Below are 19,384 nucleotides of genomic sequence, written 5' to 3'. Positions count from 1 at the left end.
AGTCACTGAGAGCTGTAGGGACACTGATCAGGAGACGAGCTGTCTGCGCTCCTAAAGCAGTATCAGAATGGAGTAGGGCTTCAGTGGCTTTCCACTGTGCATTTAAGTAAATTAAACAAAGTAATTGTAAGTATAATCACAAGGCATGCACTTTTTAAACAATTAGTGCAAAATATACCATCTTAAAATATACAGTATATATATATTTTTAGACCACGTTGTAATCGCGGACGTTGCGTTAGAAAATAGTGTCTTACCATATCGCGATTTAATTGTAAATGCAATTAATCGTTCAGCCCTAGCATGGAGACCACCTCCTCCCAGCCCTGCAGGTCAGGCCAGGGGTCTCAGGTCAAGACTGGGAGGTGGCACAAACCTCCTTCACATTGTTTGGCTTCCCACGGCCGAGTCTGAACTCTCCTCCATTGATCCCAAGGCCTGGTTTGACCTGACCTCTTCCTCTCTGATGCGGTCACAAGAACAGTACATCTTTTGAACAGGTCTTGGTGTCTCGGGGCTGTAGCAGGACAAACTTTTTCAATAAACACTGACTGAAACACAGCAACTGTCATGCCACTGTCATTGTTATGCACTTGGCAATTAGAGTGCCGTTGACAGTGATATTCTCACTCCCCAGACAAACTAATTGTGTTGTTTAATGTAGAATTTATCACTCAGCAGCTGCTGTTATGTGGGGACTGTGTCCCGTGATGTGTGTCTCTGTGTGTCTGTGTGGGTGTGTGTGTGTGTGTGTGTGTGTGTGTGTGTGTGTGTGTGTGCCTGTGTGTGTGTGTGTATCTGTGTGTGTGTGTGTGTGTGTGTGTGTGTCTGTGTGTGTGTTTGTGCGTGTGTGTGTGTGTCTGTTGTGGCAGGGTGCCATCTGCACCATACTGAAGCCATCTGGTGGACTAGCTGAACTCGGGGCCCTGGCAGTGTTGGCCATGTCTGTTATTCTTAATGTGGGAGACCTCTAAGCCTTAAATGAAGCTGGGCTGGCGGGCCTCGATCTGGGCCGTCCACACAGTGGTCAGAGCCGAGCAGAGCAGAGCAGAGCTGAGATGCTCCATTAATAACAGGGCTGGATAGGGAGGCTGGAGGTGCCAGCTGCCTTTAGATATGAACCAGGACTCCAGGTCACAGCAGGGTTTTTGAAGAAGGGGGCCCACACTCGAAAAGGTCCAGCAGTGTTCTGGAGACATTACATAGAATCATTGGGCAGGTATCCTGAATGTATTACAGTGCCTGAACTGTTTTTCATTATCAGGAAGATAAATTGTGAGGCTCATCAGCTGTTTTCTGGGAATTGAACATGTCCTTGCCAGGACTATAGTCTACTCTAGTGCTATAATCATATAAGGATATGAGATTGCTACAACATGCACAATGTCTCAGTTATTTCCTGTGTCATTGTTGATTTGAGCCTGTCAACCATTAAGTGTTTATGGTATTTAACACATGAATGCAGACGGAACACATGAATGCAGACGGAACACATGAATGCAGACGGAACACATGCAATGCAGACGGAACACATGAATGCAGGCACATCCCTTCCTGGTTATGGCAGGTTAACTGACACATTTTAATTTAGTTTTGGCTTTGATGTCTGTCTCTAAATGTATCCATCACAAAACTTGAAAGCATAGTGATCATTTTAACTAATTTGCTAGCATCCAAACTTTGATGACAAATGTCATACTTAACAAGAACGTGGTGAACGTGTAATTGACAGGATGCTATTTCTCAGGATCTTGAAAAAACCTGCAAAAATGATGCTCGGGCACCTGACATAATCTGGTTTGAGCACTTCAGAAGATCATAGAGCGGTGGATTAGCAGGCACACTGTAGCCAATGCCCCCTCACGCTTGACTGACACCTCACCCTATTCTGAGGAGTGATTTCTGTTGCATAAACATTGGCTTCTGCCGATGCGCTGGGACTAATTATTGGGTGAAAACAGCTTTGCCAAGACACCCCTGGAGTGCGGCTCCACTCCTGCGAGAAAGCCAGTCGGGCCAGTCTCCACATATGGACATGTGGCTGATAAGGCTGTAGGCGCTGAAAGGTCCGCGGCAGAGTGAGGAGCCAGTGGGACTCCAGACTACTCCTCCTGAATGAATCAGATCAGCGCTTGGACTGCAGATTCCCCATCCAACGCCAACAACTGACATGTTTTTCTAAAGAGACACATTGTGTTAGTACTGTATTCGATATCTCTTAGTTTTGGGTTACGCACCCCTCAAAAATATCCTGTAATCTGAATCACCATGGTATGCAGGCCTAACTCCGATAATTATTATAAGTGAGCCGACCACACATGGATGTAATCTCAGGGTCCATCTCCCCATGTGTGTGTGTGTGGGGGGGGTGAGTCATCCTGTAGCCTGGGCTTCTCTGAATTAGGGGCAGGGATTCCCCCGGAAGGCCCAGCTATGAGGAGAGGAGAGGAGAGAGGAGCGGAGAGAGAGGAGAAGAGAAGAGGTGTTTATCGCCGTGGCTAAAGGCGGAGAGCGAGTGAGAGAGCCCCCGAGTGATCCGTGCACTGCGACCCGAGAGCTTGCAGCTGTCAGAGCTGAGGGGAAGCGCCGGAGAGCAGCAGCAGCAGCAGACAAGCAGCCACTTTGTTTTCTAGAAAGTTCCGAGCCACGAGCAAAGGGAATGGAGCACACGGCCGTCTGTGTGGAGATCCGCGAGAGCCCTGAGCCGGAGCCTCTGCGTGAGTATTGACTGTGTGTTTGGGGGAAGAGTGGGCAGCAGCACTGACAAAGCGAGCGACAGCACAACTGGTTCGCATTAGAGGCAAACATGGCTACAATGTGGAGTCTCTTTCCCTGTGCAGGGGGAAGAAGATTTACTGACTGTCCCAGGGTGGCTATCTTGGCTTCTCTCGCTGTTTTGAAAAACTTCAGCTAAGGTCTCCAAAAAGGATTAGGGACCTTCTCTCTTTGACGGTGTACTTGTCAATTTCCTCTTCCTGTGTGAATTTTCCTCTTCTTCTGCCTTACGGGTTCTTTCTTTATCAGGAACGTTTGTGTAAAAGACAAACAAGGACCGGAAGTCTGAAGGCTCAACTCTGTGTTCATGTTAGCCTGTAGTGTGGGACAGTGCTGTATGTGCTGTTGGGGTGGTGGGGGGGGGCATACTCGTCTCTGATTACTGACAATCCACAGAGCCTCTTCCCTTCTCCCCTGTGTCCTGGGATTTGGCAGTTGGAGCTTCACACACCACAGCTGGGAAAGCTTCAGAGGCTTAAAGCATAGTGAAAGGACACAGCAAGAAAAAGACTTCTGCTTACACAAACAATGTCGCCGTTCCAGCCACAAATTTCCAACAATTTATCAACTTTGTGGTCGCTATTCAAGCAGAGCACTCAGGTCTTACGAGAGTGCAGAAGAGCATTCACGTAAAAGCAAACAAGACTGAAGACCCTGTAACCTTCAAGGGGAAAGACAAAACTCGGCAATCAGAAATGTGTCAAACACTGCAAAGAAGCCAAATGTGCCTCAGGGGAACCAAACCATTGTGAAAATTCTCAAACATCTGATGCTAGCCTACGCCTAGCAAGGCTGTTCTCCCTATTCTTCCCTCTTGAAAGTGGTTCTTGTATCATCGAGCGTAACTGAAAGGGTCTTTCATTGGTTACTTTCTAGGCTGGAATAAAAGCAACATTCTACGAAACAGTGAAACATTCTGTGTTTGCTCACACCTGGGGAAAAACGTGAAGTACAGCACTTATGTTACAGAGAGTCTACATCTTCTTTCTCTCTCAAACTCAAGGTTGGCCCTGACGGTGAGTCACTCTGAGAGCTGCTCAGCCAGGGTGGCTAATCAGCTCCATATGCCTTAATCACACAGTCTTCCTCCCACTATCAGACCTGATCTCATGCTCAACAAAGAACTCGCCGGGGGACTGAGCTTGCTCTGCTTAGTCTCCAGTTCCCTTCTGCATGGATATTCATCAGCCCAAAATGGCCGTGGGAGGGGGGAAACGATACAAACAAAAGCAAAAACAAGCCCATTGGATCCGGTGCTGCGAGGCACCGCGTAGATCCAGCCCAGATCTTGTCCTAGAACCGGATAATTTAATCTGGAGGGCTCAGCACCACAACTTTCGAATGTTTGTTTGTGTTTGCAAACAAGGAAGTTGGGGCTGTCAAAGCTCCAAGGGCTCATTTTTGTTATCGTCGTTTGTAATCAAAATGAGGAAGGAAACTCGCCGGCATCCCTCGCTCACCAAAAGCTCCCGATGCCAAACGGGTCTCTGAAGAACACAGCTGAAGGCCTGAATCAGTTACAGGGATCGTGCAGAAGACTTGGGTACTCGGAAGCTGCTGAATTATGCTCTTCAGGAAGAAATGTGTCCGAGAAAGACACAAATTGGTCGCACTGTGCTAAATGATGTGATTGCTTTGAACAGTTAGCGCAATGGCTTAGTTAACTTCATGCCATATTACAGAGTAAGACTGCTGCAGAGCAGGCCGTTGCTGTCTTGGCTGGCTTAAGTGTGGGTGATGTGCCTGAAGACCACCATGTAGGAATCTGGCTTAAATGAGGGGAGCAATTAGACAGTCAATAGGTTGAAATTTTAAAATCAGTCCAACACATCGTGACACTGTGGCTTCATATTTACATTTAGTCATGTAGCAGACGCTTTTATCCAAAGCGACTTACAAGGAATTTGCATTTATACATCAGGAGCAGTTAGGGGTTCAGTGACTTGCTCAAGAACACTTAGACACTTGGTAACGAGGAGTGGGGATTAGAACTAGCAACCTTCCAACCTTCCGATTACTAAACGACTCCTCTACCTCCTGTACCACTGTCACCATATATAGGAAGCCTTTCAAATAGTGAAGTCCACAAAGCTTTTGTGCAGACCAGTGGTAAGACTGTGGTGGTAACCATATGAGCCACAGTTTTCTCCATGCCCTACTGATGTGTTCAGCTTGCTGCCTCAAGCATTGACTGCCGTAGCGAGGTGATGAAGTCACGTCTGGCTCTCCCTGCCAAACAAATCTTGGTGTCACAGGCCTGAACATTAAAAGTTGAAGTGTTAGGAAAGGATGATTGCTTTCCTCCAACCTGAGTAATAAGCATAACAGGCTTAGCGTCCTCTGTGCAAAGTAAGCCATTTCATCCACGTTCTACAGTCTATCTCCACAGACCTCTATACACACAGGTGGGGAAACCACACGGGGCTTAGCAAAGCTGAAATGTGCTAGTGCATGACTAGACAGACACTGAAACACACACTTTGTGCTGGAAAGATGAAAGGATTAGAATCACCAACCACCGAGGCAAATAGGTGTCGTTGGTTTCTTGAACAGGAAATGAACAGAAGAGGTGTTTTTCTTGCACCAGGGTTCTGTTTTTCGAATCGTGTTTTTGAACTGAGGACCAAGAAGGAGAGTCTCATTTGCGTGTATGTATGCGTTTGCATGCGCGTGTGCTTTTCATAATGCTCATATGATTTATTTCCCAACAGTTGCTCTGTGGCTGTCAGCCAGATAAAGTAGATGCACTTATATAAGGGATCAGACATTGTTTTCAATGCAGTATGTAAGCCTTCTAATATATTAGTGTTGGATTAATATGCAGTCCCTCCTTGAGGAGATGTCTCTGAGCAGTCACAAGCTGTAGACATCCATCAACCTAGCATATGGACACTCGCATGTGTGCTGCATGGATTCATATACATACTCTTCCTATCTCTCTCTCTCTCTCTCTCTCTCTCTCTCTCTCTCTCAATCCTCGCTCTTTTTCTATCTCTCTCTCTCTCACACACACACACACAAACACTCACCAATTTGCTTATTTGCATAAACACAAGCGTATGCACGCATCCGTTGCCCTCGGGCTGGATGCACATAAATACAGACAGACACACTGTTGCTCTTTATTGATTGCCACTGGCTGAATGAGGGGTGTGGAATGCTTGGCTGTCATGTGACCAGGGAGTGGGTGTGGCCTGTGAGCACCAGTGAGTCCAGCTGGAGCAGGCTGAGAAGGAGGCAGAGAGGGCTAAAGAAAGAGAGAGAGGGAGTGAGAGAGAGAAAGCTGGGAAGGGTGAGTTGCTGCCAATAATCCCCGTGTGCTGTGTTTCACTGAGTTGTGCTGTTTGTGTGTCCCTCTGCTCTGTGTGGCTGTCTGTCTGTCTGTCTGTTTGTGTGTGTCTTACTTTACTTGTGGTGTCTTGTTCATGGAAGCCTTCCTTTGAAGGCCAATCTAAGACAAAGAAAGTGTTGTTTCAGGGTTTTTTTTCTACTCGCACCAAGTTTTTCAGGTGTCATCTTTCTGCATTTGTGTTTGTAAGGGTAGCAGAGAAAATACAACATTGTGGCAAACATTTGTTGAACATTTGTTTGGGGAGGATGGGCCTCTCTCTCTTGTTCTGTGAAACATATGATGGGTTCAGCAAGCACCTCCTCCTTTCTTCCCATTCTCTTCTCCCTCCTTCCCTCTCCCTCTCCCTCTCTCTCTTTTGTTTGGGCCGTCTCTCCCCAGGCTTCTTGTAATCAATCCGGGGGTGGGGGAGTGTGCCTGCATCATGTTTGTTATAAATGCCTTCAATGTTTCCAGGGCCTGCTTTGGCTCTGTGGAGAGATTGCAATGTTACCTTCTTCCCTCTCCTTCTGAGTCCATTAATAGGTTACTAAGTTTGCTTTCGATCCAGTGCACTGGACTGCAGCCTGGGGTGTTAGAGTTTTAAGGTAATTCAGGGTTTTGGCAGTCGCTGCGTAGCTGAAACAGAGACACCTGATTTTGTCTGAGAAGTTCAAGGGGAGATGAAATGTCAAGTGTGTGTGTGTGTGTGTGTGTGTGTGTGTTTTGCCATTTGAGACTTCCCCCTAGGTTGAGTTTAGACTTTTTCAAGGAAGGCCACACAGCAGGGAGGTAGGAGTTCAAAGTGGAGATGCTTTTTGAATTACACAGGCTGTTTTTTTTTTCTGTCTTCTCAAACTATAAATAGGTTTTTTTCCTGAATATGTTGTTGCACTAAAAAGTGACTTCCAGTCTCTCACTCTGTGTGCCAGTCAACCCTGCTACTATAGGGCTATAAATTATCTCCGCAGCTGGTCAATATTGATGGATGAGTAGATGGTTGAAAAGGAAGAGCTCTTTAATAGTCCTGCTCTGTGATTTCTGTGTATGGGGTCATAGCGCTGGGCATTTGCAGGTGGCCGGCCTGAAGCCTGAAGCCTGAAGCCAGCCACCACCACCCCACTGAAGCCCGTTGAGCCATAAACACCGGTGCTGTGTGCATGTGCCTGTTCATAAATACAGCTCTCCTGTCTCAATAACAGGGCGGACGGTGCTAACGGCAGTCTGTGGGGTTGTTGTTTATCACACCCAGTGTGTGTGGGGGTGTGTGTGTGTGGGGGGGTGTTAAGACAGAAAGATGGGCGGTGTAACTGAAGTCCTATGAAGGAAGAGCAAAGGCAGATGTGTCATTTTGCCACTGACAGTCTCATGATGTTGTGAGCATGTGCCAGCATGTAGTTGTGCAACACAAACTCTGCTCCAAGTCATGCTAGCTGATGTTATACTGACCTACTTCTAAACATCAAGTATGTCTAACAAGGTTATCTCTGACATTCTTGCAGTATGATACCCACCCCACCGTGCAACACACGCTGCTGTGTGCTGTTTTTCTGTAGCTTATTTGGTGAACATGAGATGTTCAACAGACCAGAACTGAAGGCTAGAGGAATAACTCAGCTGGATTTTGCTAAACCTGTTGTGCAAAGGTGTTCTCTCCTGATTAGCAAGTGTGAATGATCATTGGCAGACCCTGACTTTATTCAAATTAATTTAGAACGGCTTGTTTGTTACAGTCAGAAACAGTGTAGCTTTGTCGTGTCAGTCTTGGGTTTATGTCTGTTTACCGTGTCAGTGTCTTGTTTCACGATCATCTTCTGCCAGCTGACCTGTGTCTCCACATTTTCCCAGTTTGGCGGGGAGTGGTAGCATGTGCTCATGTGTGGATGTTGTGGAAGGCCCAGCCGCTGAGATCATTAACAGAGAGCAAATGGGTAATTACGGCAATCCTGATTCTGAAGGCCACGTAATGGGAAGTTTGATTGATTTCCAGACATCTGCAACCCCTTTTTAAGACCTGTTAATGTTGCAGGAGAAATCGCCTCAGCTGCTACTTGGCTTTTGAAATGGTAGAAAATTGCATGTTTCGTGTCCATGTGGTTAGGACATGATTAGCTTACAGGCACATTGAACTGATTTGATAGTCAGTGCGGGCACATGATGGCAGCACTCCGATCCTATCCGATTCTCTCCATGGGGTCTCCATGGGGGGTTAACTGCTCTATCTCAAAGCACATGGAAGTGACAAAACTAGATCAGTTCAAATCAAATGCGGAATGTTTACATCTGCTACCGTTGATTATACAGTAAATACGTTGTGAAATGAAACAAAACCGTTGATTATACAGTAAATACGTTGTGAAATGAAACAAAAACACACCACAGTTAAAGTTGTATTAGTATTGATTGATTCACATCGATATGAATGGATTACATGACTAACAACGGGTGGAAAAGTAATAAGAAAATATTTGTTCACTGAATTAGCGCGTTCTGTCCCAAACAGTTGCGTTCCAGTTTCTAAGTTTCACTTTCTCTTTCAGTATTTCAACGTGAATGAGAGGGAGCACAAGAACTGAGCGTCTAGCAGCGTTTATCATATCATATACATTATATATGATGCATGTATATGTCTGTGGGCACGATCTCAAGCACGTGCAAAAGTTGTTGTTGTCCAATTTGAATCAGATACGAGAGACACATGCGCGCCCAGTCCAATTACCAGCGGAATCGAATCGTGTGTCTGGGGGTTTACATCGGAGTCCAGTCGGACTCAAGTTGGACACAATGAATCTAGTTCTGGGGAGTCACATGTGTCCAATATCCAATTTAAATCGGACTGAAATCGGAAATTGGACGCATGTGTCCACACTGAGTGAAAGCAAGAAACAGCTCAAATTTTTTTGAGATATTCTCTTTTTTTTATCGTTTTCTTGCAGTCATAGCTGTATTGTCCTACTACCGATGGCTTAGCTAGAAGTACAAAGGTTACAAGAAAAACAACTTTTGGGGATTTGTCATTTTCCCAGACCACAGATTCTAAGCTGAGGACTCCCAGTGAGAAACTGTTCCTCGATGGAATATTCTCTGTGAAGTCCAATCCACAAAGGTATCTGGCATCCTCTGAATGCCTTTCTAGTCTGCCTGTCCTCCTCTTTTCACTCTGTCACATCGCCGGAGACAGGCCATTATCTGTGCTTCCAAAAAGCTCTGTGGAGAAAAGCAGCAGTTTAACACCCTGCATTACCATCTGCTTTTTCGGAGCCTGGTAGCAAAGGTCGCATTCTCAGGGGGGACGAGGGAACACAGAAGTGAAAGATGAAGTGGACCAGTAGCATTCTTCCCCTCCTCTGTCACCCAACAGAATGCCACTGAACTCCCCTTCATCTGGTCCAGTTGGTTCAAGTACAAATTAGTTGAAACCTCTGATTGATTTATGTCCTTCCTTGCTGTCATCCCTTCACATATTACACATAGTGTGTAGTATATGTTTCACCACTACACACGTGGGTGTCTATAGCTCTGACTGATCAGGTATGCTCCTCAATCCTGACGGGTCAGTCATGGTACTGGACCCAGCATCATGCATCTGGTTCTTCAATGAAGGGGGAGTGTAATGGCTGTCTGCTGTCATTGTAATGAGGTTCCGCGGTGAACCTCCCGCCCCGTCCCATGTAACCCATCCCTCCATATATCTGCTGCAGGACCGTGCAAGACATAAAACTTTTACGGTCAACAACTTCCTCCTTCAAGTGCACCTAAGGAGCAGAGGACATACGCTTTCACACGGGCCAGCTGATCGGAATGCGCAGGCATCCTAACAAGCTGACCTGGAATCAGTGTAAGCGCTGTCCCTTGGAACAAAAAAAGCATATGGTTCTTAGAGGCTTGTCACAAGAAAACAGATGGCGCGTTTTGCAGTGAACATTCTCGGCATTGCTTGACAGGAGTGTTTGCTGGATGCATCTCTGATGCATTTTCATCTTAAACATACGGACACTGATCCAGCAAACGTTGGATTGCTAATATCTATGGAGGACAGCAAGCGATACGTTAGGATGAGCTTTGCCATGTTTGGGCCTGCCAGTCCAGAGACAGATGCTAGGAGTCCAGTTCCACATATCTCAAGATGACATCCTCAAGCCCTTGATTGGGTAAAATTACACACTGTTCATGGAATGAATCATCTTAATGCCTATCGCACTGTTTTCCCCGTCTGTGGCGTTTTAGGTCTGCATTCTTGTGTGAGGCTGGGTCAGTCTCAGGACAGACCAGCCCACTTTGCGGTGCTCACAATGAAATGAAAACAGGAAATCAACAATGTAGGGTCTTGATTCTGGAAAAGGGAGTCCTTCATGGGTCTGAGCAAAATGGAGTCGCTCAAAACAGACATGATGAATGTGACTCATGCAGTGTTGGTTTTGGGTCAGTGTTGCAGGATTTTTGGGTCAGGGTTGAAGGAGTGCTTTGGATTTATAAATCTGGATCATTGTAATTGTCTACCAGATTAAACATTGTCTGATGGTTAAGTGACTACAGATTGTTGGGAAAGTTTTGTTTTGTTTAAGATGTGGAGAGAGAGAAAGAGAGAGAGAGAGAGACATCAAGGTTTAGGATAGGAAGTTACACTCAGAAGGGAGAAAGAAAATCCATAACCAGACGGAAATCTACTCGGACTGTTTCACCCAGGAGAGCCATTTTAGACTGTCCGTCTGGAAACCTCTTTACTAAACCCTCACATCTGAATGAGCAACTAACACTATATATATGCAGCAACTCTGTGTCAGAGACATGGTTTTCTGTTGTAGAAGAAAAGGGCTCTTTTCAGATGAAAAGCTAGCATCACAGAAACCATAAACATTCTTTCTCGAGACTGTGTAGCTCCTTTGTGGTGTATGTGTTGCCATGTAAGTCTCAGCAGCAGCATGACTCTTTAATCAAGTAGTTAATTGTTTTTATCAACATTGTAGAATATTTTTGTAGTATAGACTACCACATGTTTCCCATGTGGTTTAATGGTTAGCAGTGGCATGCTTCAGAAGTAAGGCTTCAGGTCATCTCATCAGCGCCCTGGTCTGTGTGTAGGTCTGGTGCAGTGGCATCTGTTTGTATTTTGGTGTGTTTTCTGCATCATCTGCTTTGGCAGTCGATAAGAGTATCTTGGCTGATCCTGGCAGATAGTCAGTGGAGGCTGAAGCCTTGTTGTTCTGCCCATCAAGTGAAGTACATGTTGAAAACAGTCTGAAAGGGTCGACCTTTAGCAGTGCCTATAGCTGCTTCAAATGTGGGCCTGTTCATCTGTGCAGCTCTGCATTCATCACCATGTTCTTCATTTTTCTTTCCATCCTCATAGTCTTTTTCATCTTTGTCTTGTTCTTTTACTTTATCTCTTGTCTCTCTGTCTGTCTGTCTGTCTGTCTAAATGACCAGCACAAGCCTGCCATCCCATTTGTCTAGCAATCAAACTAAATATAGAAATACAGTTTTAGTTGTTTTTAGATCCATCTTTTAACTCCAGCCACTTATCATACTTCATATTACACATATTTGGCAGTGTTTATGCATTGATAACACTATTCACAACTGTCTAGGGAACATCAAATTTAGTATTTTGGAACTGTGGAATTCCATCACTGTTTTGGTTACAGTTCAGTCATAAAAATGTTTAAATCAATCTTTTCACAACATAAGTTGTGTTTCATTTCCTTCTGTTAAAAGAACATTATCTGCATGAGATACTTCGCAGACAGATTCAGGTGTTTATATGTTCAACCTCAAAGTCTGTGGCTGAAGTAGAAGCAGGAACTAAGACCCATATTTATGGTCGGGTCTGCCCTCGAAAGGGAACAGGGCACTCTTCGGGTGGTCTGGTTCCCACTGTGTCTCTTGAAAGTTCTCCTATTCCGTATCGGTGAGAAAGTGGGCACTCTATCTCGCATTACTATCATTTCTGCTGCATGTTTTACACGGTCCCTCCTCTCTCTCACACACCCTAATCTGCTTCCTTTCTCTTTCTCTCCAGTTGGTGAGTATCATGTAGCAGATGACGCCCTGCATGTGTTGGCAGTATCGCCCACGCTAGGAGGGCACTAAACAATTTCTGAGCAGAGTGGCACAAGTACCCATTGTTATCAGTATCTCAGCCATTGATAAGATGCCCATAAACAGGGGTATAAACCCTATACTCGGACCTCAGCTGAGCCCCAGCGTGGGAGTGCCAGTCCTACGTCTTCCATAGGCATGGTGTGCCATTTGCTAGTATGCCACTCAGTATAATTTGGTAGCGTGTGGTTGGAAAGGGGAAGTAGCACTGAATAAAGATGGGCACATTTTGAAGTGCTGTGCTGGCTTAAGAGCCCTATCCTCTAACTAGGTCACAGTGTGGATTACATATTTGATTGAGTACTCAACCATTAATGTTAGGTTAATGTTAGAAAATAAGGGAGTGCTGGAGCTTGACGGAGCCATAAGGAAGGGGGGGGCGGATCCTGTGATGGTGAGGTTTTATTGATTGATTCATTTCAGCTTTAGTAGCTCCAACTTGAGTCTCTTTCCCCCTCGTCTCCAGGAAGTTTGGGCCAAGTGAATCATGGACTTCATCAATCATTGTGCGTCTGGAGGCTGGAGTTTGGTTAGAGAAGACCTCCAAGGGGTGGGGCTTGAGTGCTGGCCTCTCTGTTTTCAAGGTCTTTTGTGTCCTCTCATATCTGCGGGTGAAGCAGAAAATCCCATTCGGTACAAAGAACCAGTTTCAATTGGCATTTCACATCAGACTCCTGGGAATAATTCATCTTTGTGTGTGTGTGTGCGGGTGTGAGCGTGTGAGTATGCATATGCATGTGTAAAATCTTTTACTAGAATGGTCTGGTCGGTTTTGAATGGGAGCCCATCCTTCACCCCCACCCCAGCCCAGTGTCTGGGGATGGGAGGAGGTGCGGTTTATAAGGAGCCCCGTTCCCAGGATTAAGTGTCAGGGAGACAGAGGAGGACCGCAGTCCTCCAGAGGGACGCCTGAGGTTCACAGGCTGTAAAAGGAGGAATGGGTGTAGTTACCCTGGGCTTGCCCCTGTCTCGCCCCGCGCCTTTCATTTGTCTCACACCAGCTGTCTGGCACTGGGGAGTCTATACCCAGCTTTAAGGTGAGCCATCAAACATGGCTATACATTGATAATGCTACTGTTAGCTATAATGCTAGAGTTAGCAATAATGCAGAAAATAAATGGAGTTTGGATATTTACCAAGGCTCTTGGTTGGTTGACAGCCCAACGTCAGCCCGTGAATTTAGTTGCATAGAATTCTACAGGAGGCATTGATCCCTGTAAAACTGCAAATTTGCTGAGTATCAATGTGTGTGTCTATGTGCTGAGTGTCTATGTGTGTGTGTCTGTGCTGAGTATCAATGTGTGTGTCTATGTGCTGTGTGTCTATGTGCTGAGTATCAATGTGTGTGTGTGTCTATCACTCAGTGACGGGAAATGAGGCCTTGTGTGAAGACAGTAAACATGACTTCCTGTGTGATAGACAGACAGAGAGTGAGAGAGAAAGAGAGAGAGAGAGAAAGACAAAAAAAAGGAAAGAATGAGAGCGTAGGCCTATATTCGAGAAGGAACTTTTTATATTAAACAATGAGAGTGCCTGATGCATGCACACACGCATATACCGCAGACCTTTTTGCCGTTATCTGGCATATCTATGACTTCCTGTGAGTGAGGGAGTTCATTACCATGCATTGTGGGAGGTTGAAAATGGGAGAGAGTGAACCGAGTACAGGAAGCGAGAAGCGGAGTTAGCTGAGCAGCTTCACAGATAAAGCCCCACCGTTGACTTCAAAGACAAAAACAAAAGCCCTCATAAACACACTCAAATGGAACATCACTTTGTCAGATCTTCCTGGTCTATCCAGCTTGACCAGTCCTGACTGATCCTAATATCATCCACTCACAGAACTCCCCATGCTGGTGGCCCAGTTGTGTACAGATTGTGCTGGCGAAGCAAACCTAGCACTGTTTCCATGGCGAAGCAAACGTAGCACTGTTTCCATGCTGTCGTGCACTTTCACCATGTTCAGCAGAGGTTTCATGTGCATATGCATATTTCTTTGGCCTTAGCTGATGGTGTATGTTTGTTGTGCCCTGGAAATGTGCTAGCAATCTTGATACGTAACCATTTGGAGAATGCTGAGAAGCTAGTTTGGTCTGAGCCAGTGAGGCTCTATGGCTCTTTACCTGAGTTTGTTTCTTCCCTTTCTTTACATACACCTCCCTCCTCTGGGTCATAACCCCCCCCCCCCCCCCCCCCCCCCCTCACACACACACACACACACACACACACACACAAACACACACACGTATCGTTCGTGTGGGTTTGTTCTTGCGTGTGTGTGAGGAGACTGAATGCACTGACGGAAACCACAGCTTTCTTGAATCCTCTCACACACACAAACGGTACGTCTTTGTTTTCCTGTTCAACTTTTCGCTCCCCTGCGCTCACTCTCTCTCCCTCTCTCCGGTAAGTTGATCTTGCTTTATGTCCTCCGAGTGCTTGTCTAGGTATTGTTGCAACAAAGGGGCATCGTCGCTCTTGCTTTCCAAAATGTTTGTCTCCTAATTGTCTCACACGTGGTGACATGCAGTCTGATAGACAGACCACAAAGACTAAAGGTTTCCTCTTTGACGTAATCTTTTTACAAAGTTAATGTTCTTTTATTACTGCAGAATGTGGGTGTTGAGACACGTTAGCTTTATGTATAAGACAAACTAGCACAGTTTCAACAGTGTTGGGCAGCCAGGGACCGATCCTGGCTCCTGCCCAGTGAGAGAGGGGTCTGCTGGATGGAATGCTAACGGACTGAGCCGCAGGGATACTCTTGTTCGCCGTCGCACAAAAGACAGAGGGCTTCTTGAGGCTTTACACAGATGTCAGCTGTGGAATTTAATGTGAGATTGATACTGACTTCAATATGCCTGCTGTAGCTTCCCCACTGGCAACATAAAGAACGTATTCATATATCGTACATTTGAATGAGACTTGTGGGGGAAACAAGACACCCTGTATTGCACTGAACTGACAGACTCTGAATGACTAATATAATTTCCTCGCCTTCCTTCTCCTCACTGTTTGCTCTTTCATGAAACCAATAAATTCATCTCCAATACGTTCTTTTGGAGAAACTCTCTCACTGAGTGGTGTAATGGCCACATCGTATATTTTGGTTTTCCTGCACTCAGCACCTCTTTAGCACCTGTCTGGCTCTGTCTAGTATGGCGATCTCTTGGCCTTTTAGCTCAGGAAAGCCACGAGTTATAGCAATGTAGGAGCACCAACAGCACCTAACAGTAACTAGTAATTATTAGTACTGAGGAGTCCAACTGAAGATCTCCTTTTAAACGCTGTGGTGTGGTTGAAAGCTGAATGTTCTTCTCTTCCCTTGTGTCTTCAGGGCCAGAGGTCATCACGAGCATCTACGGGAACATGTCAGACTCCGCCAAGACGCCCCAGCCTGCACCGCCTGCACGGGGGGACAAGGGTGGCACGGACTTCAGCTATGTGGGCATCGACGCCATCCTGGAGCAGATGAGGAGGAAGGCTATGAAGCAGGGCTTTGAGCTCAACATCATGGTGGTCGGTGAGTCTCTCCTGTCCAAGCCTGGTTGTGTGTGTGTGTGTGTGTGTGTGTGTGTGTGTCTAGGAGAAAGGCTATGAAGCTCAACATCATGGTGGACGGAGAGTCCATGGCCGTCTGGGTGCACGTGTGGATTTGTTTTGCCCAAATAGTCAGACTAACGTTAATCCTGATGGGGGAATAAGGCATAAAAGTACATAAAGATTCACATTTCTAGGTTTATGAGTAGATAGACCTTATGCTTATACATATGTGTGCACAGTTGTTTGCGACTTTATTAAAGCTGGTTGTGCTCTGTATGTACAATTTTGTTGTGCTTAAAACTTTGACAATAATGTGTGAGTGTGTGTGTGCTCTTGTGTGTCTTTCTGTGTGTTTGTGTACTGTGTTCACACATGCTTGTGAGTATGACCCCATGAGAACAGGACTGATAGTGAGTCAGTGCCCTGCCACACCAGCCTGAGCCACTCTGACTAACTGCAGTGAAACGTAAACGCTCAAATCTAATCAGCGCAGCGCATATTAAATGCTGTTGAACTTGTTTTTGTTTTGTTGACTGTGGTGAAGTGGGCATTTCTGTGGGATTCTGCTGAGTACAGCCAATGTCAGCTCGAGGAGTGCCTCGCAGTGGTGGAGAAGGTAGTTCTATGGAGTGAGTGAGCTGTCAGCTTACATTTACATTTAGTCATTTAGCGGACGCTTTTATCCAAAGCGACTTACAAGGATGTATATACATTTTACATCTTCACTGATGGCACACTGCACATCAGGAGCAATTAGGGGTTCAGTGTCTTGCTCAAGGATGCTTCGACAGTGAGGAATCAAACTAGCAACCTTCTGATTACTAAACGACCTAAACTAACCTTCCTCTTACCTGGGAGTATATAGGAACATGGTCTGCATCAGAAAAATGAAACGCACACTCACTGGCAGAATAGCTGTCTTTCTTTAATTGTAGTGTAGCAGAGAGCTATGGTAGATTTATGGTCTTCCTCACTTTGTGTGTCTGATGTAGGGAGCATCGCCATCTTTATGTGTTTTTCCTGGCAAGCGGTGGAACAGAACGTGTGCCTTCTTGCAGTGGGTGAGATGAATGAATGCATGAGTTGCTCAACCAGCCAGATCTTACACTGCACTTGTAAACCTGTCAGGAACCTAAGAACTCCCACTGAAGCTGTTGGATGGCGTGAAGATCTGTTGATTGTCGATGTCAGAGTCTTTTTAAATATGCGGTATATATTTCTTAAACCTGCTGGAATGAATCTGTGCTGGAGACATCTCCTGCTCCCTCCATGTGGTTGATGTAGAGTTTAACTGCCGTTACTGTTGTGCAGAGAGAAAGCATCGGTTTGCTCTTAATTCATCTCCACAGTGGTCGAGTTTGTATTGTGTGCTGAGGTTTTGTTTGGTTGTTAGCAGCATTTGGCTAATTTGGAAACTCAGATTTGTATACCCTGTGGCTTGAACACGCGAATGTAAACATCGTCTGGTGTTTGTTTACCTTGCACCTTCTAAGGACGACTTTGTGATGGCACCGTGTTTACTTTGCTGTGGTGGCAGCTCACAGGAGAGACTCAGACAAAAGAGGATGCATGCCCGCGTGCACACACAACCTCAGAACTGCGGTGGCTACATGAAGCCTATCGGCTGGTGGCACTCTGTCTTAGTGACACACAGGTTGCAGACTCTCATGCAAACGCGGTTGAGAAGGAAAACCACCGGTTGTGTTTTTCCCCCATGGCCACCGTTAAGTGATGGATTAAAAGGGCAGTAATTAACTTAAGCTTTATGATGCATTGCCATTCCAACAGGGGAGAGCTGTAAGCATGGGAGGTTGCGTGTAAGACTTTGTGTTCTGGTGGCGGCCTTTGAATGGTCTCGTGTTAGCACGTATCTGTAGGGGGTCTGACACATCTGGATGATTCAGAGATGTTACCTCCCACACATCTCCCAGCAGGTCTGTAGATCAGCCTGCTGCACTGTCCCACAAGACTTTCTCTCTCTCTCTCTCTTAATCTTTCTCCTCTCTCTCTCTCGCTCATTCTTTCTGGCTCTCTTTCTCTCTCTCCCTCTCTTTCTCTCTCTCCCTCTCTTTTTCTCTCTCCCTCTCTTTTTCTCTCTGGCTCTCTCTTTCTTTCTCTCCCTCTCTTTCAATCTTTCTGGCTCTCTCCTCTCTTTTTCTATGGCTCGCTCTCTCCCTCTCTCTCATTCTCTCTGGCTCTCTCTCTCTCTCTCTCTCTCTCTCCCTCTCTCTCATTCTCTCTGGCTCTCTCTCTCTAGTCCTGGTTTGCATTGCAGATTTTCAGCTCTTGATGGATTTCCAAGCACCAGTGGGAATGAAGTCATCCTGACCGCACAATAGTGAATGGCTCTCTTTCCCCCCTTGGGTAGCGTGCAGAGAAACGCAGGACACCTGCAGCCTCCAACATGTTGGGTTGAGTCGAGTTGAGCAAGATCATTCACCCGGAACGTGGCTGGTCCCTCAGCGCTTAGCTTTGAGCGCTTGTGTAGCGGGGACAGCCTCCACTCTTTTAAAAAAGAGCTTGTGTGTGTGAACAGCCAGTGAGGAACAATTAATCCATAGTGTTTTTGGAATCGCTAGGATGAGAAATATGGGCTCTGGAACCCACATTTAAGCACTCTCTGAAGTGGTCATTCATTTAAGTACAGTGTCAGCCATTAGCCATGGTTAGCCTGGCTGCTAAACGAGCTGGCCGGCGTCCAGATGCCCTTTGTTTGGCGGCCCAGTGATGGATGTCAGCGGGGAGCTGGACCATGTTGCGCTCTGCTCGTTCCCTGAAGGAAAACACTGAGGTCTTTCATGGGCTGCAACTGGTGCTCTGTCATTGTGTGTGTGTGTGTGTGTGTGTGTGTGTGTGTGTGTGTGTGTGTGTGTGTGTGTGTGTGTGTGTGTGTGCAGCTTGTCCAGCTGTGACTAGGTTACAGGCTGGGTTGACCCTTGTCTGGCCTCTTGTGCCTGGAGTGCACGTGCTGAAAGCCAACAGTGGTCCTGATCTGGTGCCAGTGTGTGTAGGCCCACGCTCTCAATCTCTGTAGGGTTATTGTACACTTCTTTAGGTACATGGCCGTACTGAAGAAGAACAGAGCTGTGTGTGTGTGTGTGTGTGTGTGTGTGTGTGTGTGAGAGTCGCCTTGGTTGAATGTGGTTGATGACATAGATGTGTGCATAGGATACATGTACACACCTAGATGCACTTCTGCATTATTGTCTCTAAAGCCAGTGCTGTGGGGCCTCCACCCAGTCTCAGATGGAGCTGATGTTTCTGTTTCTGTGCATGAACTAATGCCTTCTGTCCCTGTCCCCAGGTCAGAGTGGGCTGGGCAAGTCCACCCTGATGAACACCCTGTTCAAGTCCAAAGTTAGCCGCAAGTCAGTGCTGACCAAAGAGGAGGAGAGGATCCCCAAGACCATCGAGATCAAGTCCATCAGTCACGGTGCGCTGCTTTATGACTTGCTGACTATGCTTCATTAGTATGCCTCATGAGTATGCTTCATGAGTATGCCTCATGAGCAGTGGCGGCTGGTGAAATTTTTTTGAGGGGGGGCGCAGTTTGGCGGCGCGGTTTAAATAGCTCTCCACAGTGAGAAGAAAACAGGTTTTGAGTAGAATATTTGCAGTGATGGGCAAGCTTCTTGATAT

The 19,384-nt window shown here is 46.2% G+C and overlaps 1 protein-coding gene across 4 annotated transcripts in view; it reads left to right on the top strand.

The window, feature by feature from the left end:
• septin9b (septin 9b) overlaps window positions 1-19,384 on the top strand; it is a 60,454-nt gene that overhangs the window by 25,561 nt on the left and 15,509 nt on the right. For 2 of the 4 annotated variants that reach the window (XM_080833384.1, XM_080833387.1), the window contains 2 exons: window positions 15,540-15,725; window positions 19,050-19,178. In XM_080833384.1, coding sequence (XP_080689510.1) covers window positions 15,540-15,725; window positions 19,050-19,178 — 315 coding nt within the window. Of the gene's footprint in view, window positions 1-2,506; window positions 2,718-6,033; window positions 6,068-15,539; window positions 15,726-19,049; window positions 19,179-19,384 lie in introns of those variants that run through there. The other 2 variants (XM_080833385.1, XM_080833386.1) reach the window with 2 other exon arrangements.

This window comes from Sprattus sprattus, assembly GCF_963457725.1.
Source record: "Sprattus sprattus genome assembly, chromosome: 1".
NCBI classification, from domain to species: Eukaryota; Metazoa; Chordata; class Actinopteri; order Clupeiformes; family Clupeidae; genus Sprattus; species Sprattus sprattus.
This window is presented reverse-complemented; position numbering and strand designations above follow the sequence as displayed.